Here is a 12,483-nt window from a genome sequence, read left to right as displayed (position 1 = left end):
AAAAAAATCAAAACTATTGAAAGATCTAGGTCGCCAATATACAGTTTTTTGACAGCTGCTATACTGTAATTGTAGCTAGAAAAACTACTATGAAGAAGTAGTGAGAGATGTTGATAATTTAGTAATACATGGATAGCTAAACCTTTCCCAAGCTGCCTGACATCCATTGCTAGACCTGTTTTGTTTCTTTGAATTCCTCATCACAATGGTCCTCAAAAGCTATCCTATAATGCTGACTTAACTCTTGACTTCTAAACATGCTCCATGCTACTTAGCTTGTTTACTTTTCCATGACTTACCTTCTAGGCATTGGGCCTCGCTGAGCAACCTTGTGGCTTCTTTGCTGAATTCCATGAAGTCCATTGCCTCCTTACTTCTACTGCTGTTCCTCTTCATTATCATCTTCTCCTTGCTAGGCATGCAGCTTTTTGGTGGCAAATTTAACTTTGATGAGACTCAGACCAAACGCAGCACCTTTGACACTTTCCCCCAGGCCTTGCTCACCGTCTTCCAGGTAAAAGGCTGCACATTATGGCAGTGGACCAGAATCTTTAGAAAGGTGATTAAGGGCCAGCACCATCATATCTAGGTGGCATTCTCAGATGTTTTCAACTACAGCTCTCACAGTCTTTTGCTCCTGACCATACTACCTGGAGTTGTTGGGAGCTGACATTCCCTGTTCTAGCTTAGAGCCTGAATTATAAACTATTGCTCCTTAGACACATATAAAACACTTTCTTTGGTTCCTGATTCTTGATAAAAAAATATATAAGATGTTTTGTGAATGACTTCCAAAAAATAAATGCCAGGCACATGGCCGCTAGCAACCCTTGTCTCTAACTTTTAGGCTGACAAAATATTATTCTTAAAGCTATTCAAGAATGAATGCTATCTCAAGGCTTGGGAAATGGTAATGGCTGTCAGGAAAGCGGTTCCCTAGACTTATGAGTTATTTTAGAAACAGCTTCAAATTTCTGTAATGGTTGAAGCCAAGCTTTTGAAAAAGGCTTAAGAGAATGGTCAAGTAAACAACACTGTGAAGATTACTGAAATATTGTAATCAACTTCAGGTACACTCAGCATTGCTTATTAGAATTTTAATAGGTATACATTTTGGATGGAGGGATATACTTGCTTACACCTAAGTAAATTCATGAAGTTCTCTTTAAAGCCATTATAATCCAAATGGCTTTTCCTTGATGTACCCCAGAACTGAAATTAAATCCCATCTGGAGAGGGGGGAAAAACACACTTGGAACAAAAAACATTTAAGAGCAAAATGTGTGAGGGCAGCTCTATTAACTCTGCTTACATAAAGCTTTTAATTCTGTCTCTTGTATATACTCACCCAAGCTGGCCTTGCCTTTGCCATCTCTGCTTTGAACCTGAAATGCATAAAACTAAAGAAATTAGAGTTCTGGTTTCCTCTCACTCTTAGCTACATTAAATATAAAAAACACCATTTTGCTGCCAGAAGAATTATTTGTCCTGACTTCTTAATGGGTTTTAATATTATGAAAAAAGCAAAGCTGGTAATGGTTAAGAGAAGATTGTTTCACTGGGTTTGAGGATATAATAAAGGTTTGTGGTATATACCCACCATTCAAATGATAATGTGTGGAAGAGCTAACGGACAGTTGCTAATGATTCAATTGAGCCAGGAGAGTATATGACTGAAATATTGCTCGGAATTACCTCCTGCCATTCACAATCATCTTTAAATTGTGATTTTATACCAAAAAGAAACAGGATTCCAAATCCTTCCTCACTGCAGCGAGATTAGTACCATATTTGTTCACTACAAGACTGTGGGAAGTTCTTCTTGGGGAGCAGTTGTAGAATTATCTGATCTGCTGTTGATGTTTTCCTTGTCTAACTGTGAAATATAGATACTGACAGGGGAAGATTGGAATGCAGTGATGTATGATGGGATCATGGCCTATGGCGGCCCCTATTTTCCCGGCATGCTAGTCTGCATCTATTTCATCATTCTCTTTATTTGTGGCAACTGTATCCTTTGTCCCTGCTGTTGGCAGTGATATTATTTGCATGTTAAGGCCAGAAGAATTATGAGAGGTTGCTCTAGTGCTAATTAATTTATAAATTAGTTGCTATGTCATTCTCACCTACCCTTAATTCTCTTTGGGAAGCAGATCAAAGCCTTTTAAGAGCCTATATTTAATTCCACTATAGGCTCACCTTTTATGGGCCCTGTGGCTTAAATGCACAAGTCTTTTGTTAGCAATCAATTTAGTTCTTTGAAAGAGCAATCTATCTTTAATTTGGCAGCCCCTACTTGAGAAAGAAAGAAAGAGAAGAGGATATCAAAAGAAGACAACAAAAAGTTGGTGAAAGAGAGAATAGGTTCCCTGTGCACTACTGATTACAGTCTGTTTTACCATTGGTATGCAGCCTTCAACCGTTACCCCTAAAGAAATGTGACCTTGAGAAAAAAAAATGCCCACCTTAGCAGTCAGAGATTAGTTTCTAAATTAATCACTGTCATAGTCAAGTTCCCAGGCTTTATATTATACACATTACGTGGTTTGGTGATCATCACCAATAGTTTTGAAAGAGAACTGAATTTCATAGAGATTAGGCTACTAGTTGTGATGTTTACTATCTCTACAATAAATCAACATACCTTAAATACTAGTTATATCAGCCAAGATTAGAAGAGAACCACTGCCTTTCTGGTCATGATTGCGAGTTTTTCATATGCACCTATTTGTCTACAATGTGACACAGAACGCTAAACTACATAGGCTGTCTATTGAAAGAAATATAACAGACAAACATACCTTGGATCTCTTGTGATTATAGAAGGATAAAATTGCATTGGTAACACAGACGTGGGATTGTCAACACTTTCTTCCATTTTTTTCTTGGATTCCAGGAACTGGCTCTTAAATATAGATTTGAACTCTTTCCTTAGTACCCAAATTAATCTGGGTAGATTAATTTTGTAAACTACCCATAGAACTTCATCTGTGGGATAGATTAGGAATAAATGAATGAACAAATGAATGAATCAATATATAGCAATGCTGTCATTGCAAATCAGCTGATAGCCTTTAGATTGTCCAAAAAGGTGTTTAGATTAACCTAGCAGAATAGTGTTATACTAAATACATCTGCCTGCCATATGCAACATTCTCTGCCCTGAAGTCAGGTTAGCTCCCTCCCTTGTTATTGTTCCAGAAGTCCCTCAAGAGAACCAATGCATTCTACAATGGCACCAGTACTGTGGTTGATATATTCACTCTATCTATGCCTTGTGGTTTGTGTATTTTAATTTTTAATAATGTTTTAATTTTTAATAATGATTGTTTTTTTTTGTTTTTATGATTATATATTTGTTGCTTTACTTGATTGTTGTATGCTGCCCAGAGTCATCTCGTAAGATGGGCAGCCTTATAAATTTGATAAATAAATATAAAATAAAATAAATATATGTAGAAAATCTTTAAAAAGGCCTCTTCCTTTCTCCCATGTGCACAGGAAGAGATAACTCTTCTAATGAATGCCCTCTTTATTTAAAAATGAAGTAAGTGTGCGTTGTGTTTCAAGATTGTATTTCCACAAATACAAAATGCACATGCACATTATTAATCAAGTAAAACTCAGGTGACTAGCCATTAGAGTTTTACTTGGGTTAACTTACAAAACTGTTCTTCAAGTTACTTCAAATTGAATTAGGACTGTTTCCTCTTATATCAGATTATTTTCTCTAAACTTCTCACCTCAGATATCTTACTCAATGTCTTCCTGGCTATTGCAGTGGACAATCTTGCTGATGGAGACAATATTAATTCCTCCAAGGAAGAGAAGTGAGCATAGCCTAAATGATGGGAAAGAAATTCAATTAGAGAACAGCTGTTTGATTTGTAACTTTGTTACAATTTTTTTTAACTGCTACAGTATAAACCAGCAGTCCCCAATCTTTGTGACTTGGTGGCCTGACTGGGGAGGGGAGTGTGGAGAGGGGAACTGGGCGTGCACAAAGTTCGACTTGCACAAGCGGTGGGCCCGCACATGTGTGTATGTGCGTGCACACTAGCCCACTTTTTATGCAGGTTTAGTTGTGCGCATGCACATTGGCCCATCACTCACATGGCCGGGTTCCAAATAAACTGTGGCCACAGCCCAGGAGTTAGGGATCCCTGCAATAAACCATCATATAAGGGTATTTATACTGCCTAGTAGGATTCTTTTAAGTAAAAGTTTGCAATGTACAGTACTCCCATTTAAGAAGGCAATAATGCAAGAAGCGTTTCATTAAATGGGGATTGCATATAGAAGAATATAGAGAAGCTCAGATGGCAAATGCAAGATAAAGTCTAATGTCTTCCTTTCCTTTTTGTCCTCTTAACCTTCTTCCCACCACTGCCTTTCTTGTTGTAATGCAGACAGGCACCAGAAGAGGGAGAACAGAACAAAGAGAAAAAGAAGAATACTGTGAAGGTGAGGTCCAAACACACTGACTGTATAAGCTTAGGTTCTGATCCAAATTTCCCTGGGTAGCTAATAGATATCAGTAAGTGAAGTGTTTCACATTTTAGTTTCCTTCCCAATGTGATTCCCTCCAGAGGTTTTGGACTCCAGGCAGCCTAGAAATTACAAGACAAGAGTCTAACACATTTTATGTTAGGCAAGGGTGTTGAGTACATCTGGTTGGAAAAGGCAGCATCGTTAACAGACACCTTCTCAGATTTTGTTAGTTTCCAAGTGGGGGAGGGAATTCCATGATTTTATATATATATATATTCCTGCTTCCAACAAATGGCACATAATGATTTTTATACTGCAAACAGAAGGAGAATTCACCCCATCTTTTTCCTATCCAGCTCATTTTTAATCCAAACAAAACAGTATCTAGCTATCTATCATTGTCACGTAAGTAAAAGATACACTTGAAATTATACAGAGTGAAATTAATAGTAACATGAAATGAAAGATAAAAGAATTGGAAAAGCCAGACCAAGTACAGAAAAATATATATAAAGTAGCAACTTCCCTTTTTAAAAAATAATTTTATTGAAATGTACAGATAAGGCTAATATAAACCATATTATATAAGCATATCTTTAAAACCTCACCATCCCTTCTAATTAGCAAAAATCTATTAAGGGTTGCCAGAAATAACAACCTGTCTGTTAGAAACTTGATCTAATAAACCCACTTGAATTCCTTTCTTTTACATTTATATCTCATTTATATTATTAAACAAATCCCCCAAATGTCATCTTTCAAATCTAGTCAGGAAAAATTACCAGAGATAGTAACATACTGTAACTGTTATAACTTTAATCAGATACATTTAAAATACAGCAAATGAACTCTTTCACATAAAACTTGAATCTATAAACAAAGTCTTAGAACATCATCCTCTAAACCTGGTCAAAGAAAATCCATTAAAAGTTTTCTGAAGTAACAACCTATATATTTTTACCCTAGTCAAATAAACCAACTTTATATTTCTTCTCCTTGCTCCCAACAATCTTAATCTTTAGCCCCTTCAGATTTGGTCCAAACATTTGGTTTCTTTTCATTTTCTCTTTGTCTCTTCTAACAAAATCACTGATAACCTTAGCAAATCCCTTTCTTAAATCCAATATAAAAGAGGTTATCCAGGTCATTCTTCAGGTCTATTATTTGTACACCCTTCTTAGTTATGAGAACATCAGCTAGTTTCATTTGTAGATTCAATATTTCACTTTTTCCATATCCTTCTTATAGCTGTCATTTTAAAGTCCATATTTAAATTAATTTCAGTCTTGCCAGTAAAACTTGTTCCCCTTCCATAGTCTGATCTAGTCTATCAATAATAGCAGAGTTCTTTAAAACTAATTTTGGAGTCCATTGTTCACAAAAATGTCTCAATGTGCCTGTGCTTTATTTCCTTCTGGTGCCTTCTAGTGTCCAATCTTCAAAATCTCATCATATTTTTCTTCTGAATGCAAAGACAGGAATAGTTTATCATGAGAAGGATTCTTATAACCAATTTCCACATTTTATTAAATCTATTTAAATCCTTAGTCTGCTTGTAACTTTTTTAAATCAACACTCTCACTCTAATCACCCTTTTGCTGTTAATTCAGAAAAAGAAAAAAAGTAAATAATTAAATATGTACTTAAAACTTCTTTAGTAATGGACTGAAGGAAAGTCACCCAGTGAAGTCTATAAAAGCTTGCAGTTCCAGAGGCTCTCAAAATTAAAAAGCAATAAAAAGTTAATTCCAAAGTGATTAACAATGTGAATCAGCCAAACTTGAGTCCTTAATTACGATTATGAACTTAGATGTAATCCCTTGATTCCCAGCGGCTCAACTGTAGTTTACTCATAAGGAGCAGCTGTCCAAATTGGATGCAGGCTATCTCACAATCTCTCCTTTCTCCAAATACATTTCATTGGTCCGGATTCTGCATTCAGCTGTGGATTTCAGCTCTAATGTAGTCCCCATATTTTCAAGGAAGTCTTCCGTTCACCATATTCTGACCAGAAGTCGATAAAAAAGCAAATTCTAATCTTCTTTACAGCAGTTGCAGACAAGTTCTTTATCTGTCCTTCCTCTTTAAAGTTACAACATGGTTGTCTTCTTTCCATATCCAACTCTTTGATTGAATAGCAGATCTATTAATGAATCAAGTTCATTGTTTCTATTTTCAGCAAAAAGTCTATAAGAGGTTGCCAGTCTTTTATAAAAGCAGTTGTTATCTGTGACCAAACAGGTCAATTTTGCCATTTCTGCATTGTTAGTTTACCATGTTTCCCTGAAAGCAAGGCCTACCCTGAAAATAAGCCCTAGCTTGATTTTTGGGAGTGGGCTTATATTAAATAAGCCCTAGTTTGAGGGCAAGGCACACACCTAAAAATCAAGCTAAGGTGGGGGAGTCGAGCTGTCCCACGCGCCCCGCACCCACTTACCTGGCAGCTTGGACTCTCCTCGCTGGCCCACTTCTTCTGTGGCATCCCCAGGCCTGTATTTCTCAGTCACAGGCCTTTCGGGAAGGCCACTATGAATTCGATCCATAGCTCAGTTCTGCAAGACCTCTGTAGCCAAGGACCGAGCTATGGATTGAATCCATAGCCATAGGCCTTCCAGAAAAGCCTGACTGCAAAATGCAGGCCAGAATGCAGCTACAGAATGAAGCTGCTCCTTTGGTTAGAAGAAGTAGATTGGCTGGGTGGGCTGTCAGTGCTGGAAGTGAATATAAAAGACACCCCCCAAAATAAGACCTCTTTTGGAGGCAAAAAAAGGTGAGACCCAGTCTTATTTTTGGGGAAACACGGTATATACTACAGTGATTTCATCTTAAACTTTAGCAGTAGCTTGGACAAGTTTTTGTGTGCCTTCCACAATCTATGATCAGCCTTATTTTTGGCAAAATTTCCACCTTTAACCAAATTCAGCCCAACCATTTTATTGCACGATAGGGCATACTGTACTTCAGTCTTCTTTGATATTATGCTGTCCGGATAGAGTAAGTTAGAAAACAACTAATCTTCAAGTAAGAACTTGCAATAGGGAACTAAGGCCTTGCCGGTTGAGCTCCGGACGGCACCAGACCTTCGCTCCTTCCAGCGCGGTCTGAAGACCCATTTATTTGAACAAGCTGGCCTGGCCTGATGGGGGATGTTAGGGTTTTTAATGGGTTTTTATATTGTTACTGTTTTATCTGGGCGATTATTTAATTCTCTTTTAATTTTTGTATTTTCTATTTATATGTGCCCTGTTCACCGCCCTGAGTCCTTCGGGAGAAGGGCGGTATATACATTTAATAAATGAAATGAAATGAAATGAAATGAAATTGCATTCTACTGCCTCAGTCTCTTTTTTTCAGCCTCCCCTCACCCAAATGTCTCATTTCACCTACAATTTATATTCCCATCTCCTGGTTTAGATGCAAGCACAGCATATATATGAAAAAAGAAGCATGTAAAGAATATCTGGCAGCAAGGGAAAGACTTTGCAGGAGAAAAGCATGCTCATTTTCATTGTTTGTTGTGTCCTTCCATGTTTGCACACCCTTTTCTGCTCTGGTTGTCTCTTAGGCCCTTCCTTGAACACTATAGGAAATAGCTGGGAAACTTTGGGAGCGAGTCTCCCTTTCAGTAAAATACCTGTCCACATTGGACCTCCCTGATTTCTTTCTTTACAGCTAGAAGGTGGTGAGGAAGAGGAGGAAGAAGAGGAGGAGGAGGAGGAGGCGGCTGTAGAAGAAGGCAGTGAAGGAGCAGGTGAGAAAGAGATTCTAGTACTGTGCCCCCTGTACAAGGGTGGGGGTTTTGGGGGGTAAGCATTGCATTCTCTTATTGATAATCTATTAGGAGCCATGTGGTAGGCAGGTTGAAGAAAGAAGGGTCACGCCTGAAGGCCCTGCAGATATTCACTCTCATTCTGTCCTCTTTCTTTCTGAAATCTTATTTTTTCCCCTCCCAAGCAAAATAATTCACGGGAAGAACAGATAGCTCTTAACAGAGACCCAAACTGACCTTTTGCAATGGGCTTTTGCAATTAGATTTCAGCCCGTTTGCTTCAATGGTTGCCTATAATGCTGCTGCTGCCATTTTCTACTATACTGAAACAAAGAACTACTTATCTTTCCCACAGAGGGAACTTGAAAAGACCTTTAGCCAGGAGTGAAACTGGCCCGATTAATAATTCTGCTTTTTGTGTGTGTGTGCTTTTTCCACATAAAACAACTGTCAAAAAGACAGTGACATCCACCGTTTTTCAGTTTCTCTGGGCTATTTAATCCTCACAAGTGAAGCAGCGGCTATCTGCAAGGAAAAAGGAAAAGAAATGATATAAGTGGATTATGAATTGAAATTCACAGACCTCCCTTTTTGCTGCTACTTGGCAAAGTTTTATATATACCAATAGCATCCTAGGGATGCGGTGGCTCAGTGGGTTAGGACGCTGAACTTGTCGATCGGAAGGTCGGCAGTTTGGCGGGTCGAATCCTGAGTGCTGCGTAACAGAGTGAGCGCCTGTTACTCGTCCCAGCTTCTGCCAACCTAGCAGTTCGAAAGCACGTAAAAATGCAAGTAGAAAAATAGGGACCGCTCCGGTGGGAAGGTAACAGCGTTCCGTGCGCCTTTGGTGTCTAGTCATGCCGGCCACATGACTATGGAGACGTCCTCGGACAAGCGCTGGCTCTTCGGCTTTGAAACGGAGATGAGCACCGGCCCCTGGAGTTGGAAACGACTAGCACGGATGTGCGGGGGAACCTTTACCTTTACCTAGCATCCTAGAATAATAAGGATTTGGAGAAACATGGAAATTAGGAGGCATGGGCAGATACTCATAATTGCTCCTACCTTGAACAATGTAATTTTGTGTCAGATGACACAATTATAATACATTTGCATCCTTTACAAAACTTCACAGATGAAGAATGCTCCCTGTAGCACCTCTTTTCTTCCACTAAGGGTCACTGCCTGACAGGCTCATGCTTTTGTGCCCTTGTCTGTGTTTTATTTCTGCATTTACACTAAACAAGAATAAAGATGTACATTCCTTTTTCTCTAAATGTGCAAATTTGCTACTAGAAATCTAGCAAAGAGATCTCAAACTCCGAGGGTGCTTGTGCCCATTAACTATGTTTTGAAAACCTCTTTAGAGGCAAAGTTAAAGTACGGTAGTCTTTTATTTAGGATAAGTAGAAACTGGAGGAGAACAGCTGGTCCTAGTAAATGTGAACAGTTGATGTTTTTGTTGGTGATAACTTTCGTGTCTTTGGCCATTGACCATTTCAGGAGAAAATAATGCCTTTTAAGCAGTGACCACACTTTCATTTGGATACCAGACTTGGATCATGGAGAAGTTATATCAAAGTAGCTTTCCATCCATTCCTGATTGGGAACAAAACATTTCATACCTATGTAGTTTTGCTACAACTCTCCACCATCCTCTGTTGATATATCTCTCTCCAGCTTTCACTTGTTGAGGCTCCGTTAGTTTCACCTGTTCTGTTAATTCCAGGAAGGAAACGAGATGGCAGGAGAATTAAAAACAGGTCGCAGATAAGGTTGCAGAACCTTGGACAGCTCACACAGTTAACTACCGTATTCTCTGGCTTGTTTCTATCCCTCTGCTGTACTTTATGAAAAGCATAAAGAGAACTCTGTTTCGGACTCTCATCTTTATTGCCTCTTACATAGTTCATTTTAAGTCCAACGCCTGCCTCGGAAAATAGGCTTGGTGGAAGGGCCAGCAACTTTACAAACATGTACATAAATAAGCTAAGATTCCTGTCTAGAGACCGTCATCTGCTTAACTCAAGGCTGTAACTATTTTGGGAGATAGTCTCAAGCTGATTTTAACTTGAGCATTAGTTAGTCATGATATATCCAAAGATTTCTGTTCATTTCAAGGACTCTGTCCTTTCGTGGTCCCTGCTTTTCTAGAATTTTAACATGAGTCTCTCTCTGCTTTCCGATCTCACATTTTTGCATTAATTCTTTGCATAACTCCTTGGATCTCTTCCTTCTTCAGATGTTTAGCCTAACCAAACCAAAGAAATATTCCCACCCATCCCCACCTGACTACTTCCACCCTTTTAATTACTGCTTCCTCCAGTGTTGTACTTAAACTATAAGCTCTTTGGGGACAGAAATTTATCTTTGCTACTCTAATGCAGGGCTTTTCATCCAGTGGTACGGGTACCACCTGTGGTACATTGGCACTTGGCAGGTGGTACGTGACCATCCTAGAAAAGTGGTAGCGGGGGAGGGGAATGAGCTGAACTGGTGGCAGCACCGCACAAGCCTGAGCGAGAGATGGCTGGAGCTGCAGGGCTGTCAGGGCTGAGCGGAAGCGCCAGGATCAGTGCCACTTTCCAGTTGATCAGTGCTTCTTTGGGGCTGTCAGGGCTCAGTGGAAGCGCCAGGATCAGCACCAGGCTCCAGCTGGAGCTCGGCGCTGATCCTGGTGCTTCTGCTGAGCCCTGAAGAAGCACCAATCAGCTGGAAAGCAGCACTGATCCTGGCACTTCTGCTGAGCCTAGAAGAAGCGCCGATCAGCTGGAATGTTGCAGCATCTCCAGGGTCTTGTGATTTACATTCAGATGCTTGGCAACTGATTCATATTTATGACGGTCACAGTATCCCAGGGTCATGTGAAGCAACCACCCAGCAGATGGGGGGAATAAAAACCAAACACCCCCCCCCCACCGCCACTGCCAATCCTCAGCAGAAATGCTTCCAACAATGAAAACCTCGGACAGGAGGAAGAGCGCCACCGGGCGGGCAGGTAGGTGTCTTGCTCGGCTGTGGCTTGGGGGGGGCACCTTTTTCAGTGCCATTGTAACTTCAAACAGTCACTAAACGAACTGTTGTAAGTCGAGGACTACCTGTACTTCATCACTTTTTTCTTTTTCTTTTCTTTTTTTTGATCATCAAGTTTTTGACACCTTGCTAGGCGACTGGTGGTACTTGGATATTGCCATATCCTAAAAGTGGTACAATGAGTGAAAAGGTTGAAAAGCCCTGCTCTAATGCACTGTACACATGTCTATCATTATGCAATCAGTTATCCAAAACTGAAGTCTCCTTTGCCTTAGGAGAGGAAGAGGCAGAAGATCAGCAGAGCTTGGCAGAGTCCCACCTAGAAAAACTGGAAGACACTCCCAAGGAGAAAATTGTACCAATTCCTGATGGAAGTGCCTTTTTTTGCCTTAGCAAGACAAACCCGTGAGTATACAAAGGAGAAAATAGGGGGATTATCTTCTGGCTCTATGGGAATATGGCTTCAGCCTATAAGAATTGTAGAGTGAGGTTCAGATTTCCCCTCTTCTAGTGTCAGAATCCATGGGATTAGGGCTACAATTTGTCAGAAGATTCAGAGAAGGGAACATAATCTTTAGCTAGTCAAAATCCCACTACTGTATTTGGGGCAGACAGAAGTCAAGTCAACAGCAGGTAGATTGGAGGAAGGGCCTGGATGGCTTTTCTAGTGACCAGTTGCTCAGACTGAGGAACCAGTCTGAAGCACCATTGATACAAAGTCAGCCAGACACTTACTGGCTTCAGGTCTAGCTGGGCTGATGAATTGCAGTCCCCTTCTCTTGTGATTTCCCAGGTGATCTTGCTGCACAGCCCAGTTTACTTCAGTAACTTCCCTGATAGGGCAAGAAAAGGCACCGAGTCCTTTGCTTATGGTCTAGGTTCACATTTCCTGGCGTTTGATATTTCAGAAGATTGTGATATCACCAGTGTATTTTAATGTACCGTATTTTCCGGCGTATAAGACGACTGGGCGTATAAGATGACCCCCGACTTTTGAGAAGATTTTCAAGATTTTTCGTCTTATACGCCAGAAAATACTTACATGCCAGTTGCCAAGTGTCCGACACAAGCCCGATTCAGACCTGTGTGATGCAGATGGTGCAAAGCCCTGCTGGTTCCCGCCCGACGCCGGACGGCTCCACCGGTGCCGCCTTGAGAGGGAAGGGCGTGAGGCGCCTGCCACGGCTCCC

At 40.2% G+C, this 12,483-nt stretch overlaps 1 protein-coding gene across 1 annotated transcript in view; it reads left to right on the top strand.

Moving 5' to 3' along the window:
- Nucleotides 1–12,483, top strand: part of CACNA1F (calcium voltage-gated channel subunit alpha1 F) — a 69,535-nt gene that overhangs the window by 18,242 nt on the left and 38,810 nt on the right. The window contains exons 14-19 of the mRNA XM_083353461.1: nucleotides 307–514; nucleotides 1,890–2,010; nucleotides 3,749–3,830; nucleotides 4,410–4,464; nucleotides 8,164–8,242; nucleotides 11,569–11,698. Of these exons, the coding sequence (XP_083209587.1) occupies nucleotides 307–514; nucleotides 1,890–2,010; nucleotides 3,749–3,830; nucleotides 4,410–4,464; nucleotides 8,164–8,242; nucleotides 11,569–11,698 (675 nt within the window). The remainder of the gene's footprint in view (nucleotides 1–306; nucleotides 515–1,889; nucleotides 2,011–3,748; nucleotides 3,831–4,409; nucleotides 4,465–8,163; nucleotides 8,243–11,568; nucleotides 11,699–12,483) is intronic.

The sequence above is a fragment of the Vipera ursinii genome (genome assembly GCF_947247035.1).
Source record: "Vipera ursinii genome assembly, chromosome: 2".
Classification (NCBI taxonomy): domain Eukaryota; kingdom Metazoa; phylum Chordata; class Lepidosauria; order Squamata; family Viperidae; genus Vipera; species Vipera ursinii.
The sequence above is the reverse complement of the archived record's forward strand: the minus strand, read 5'-3'. Positions and strand labels throughout refer to the sequence as shown.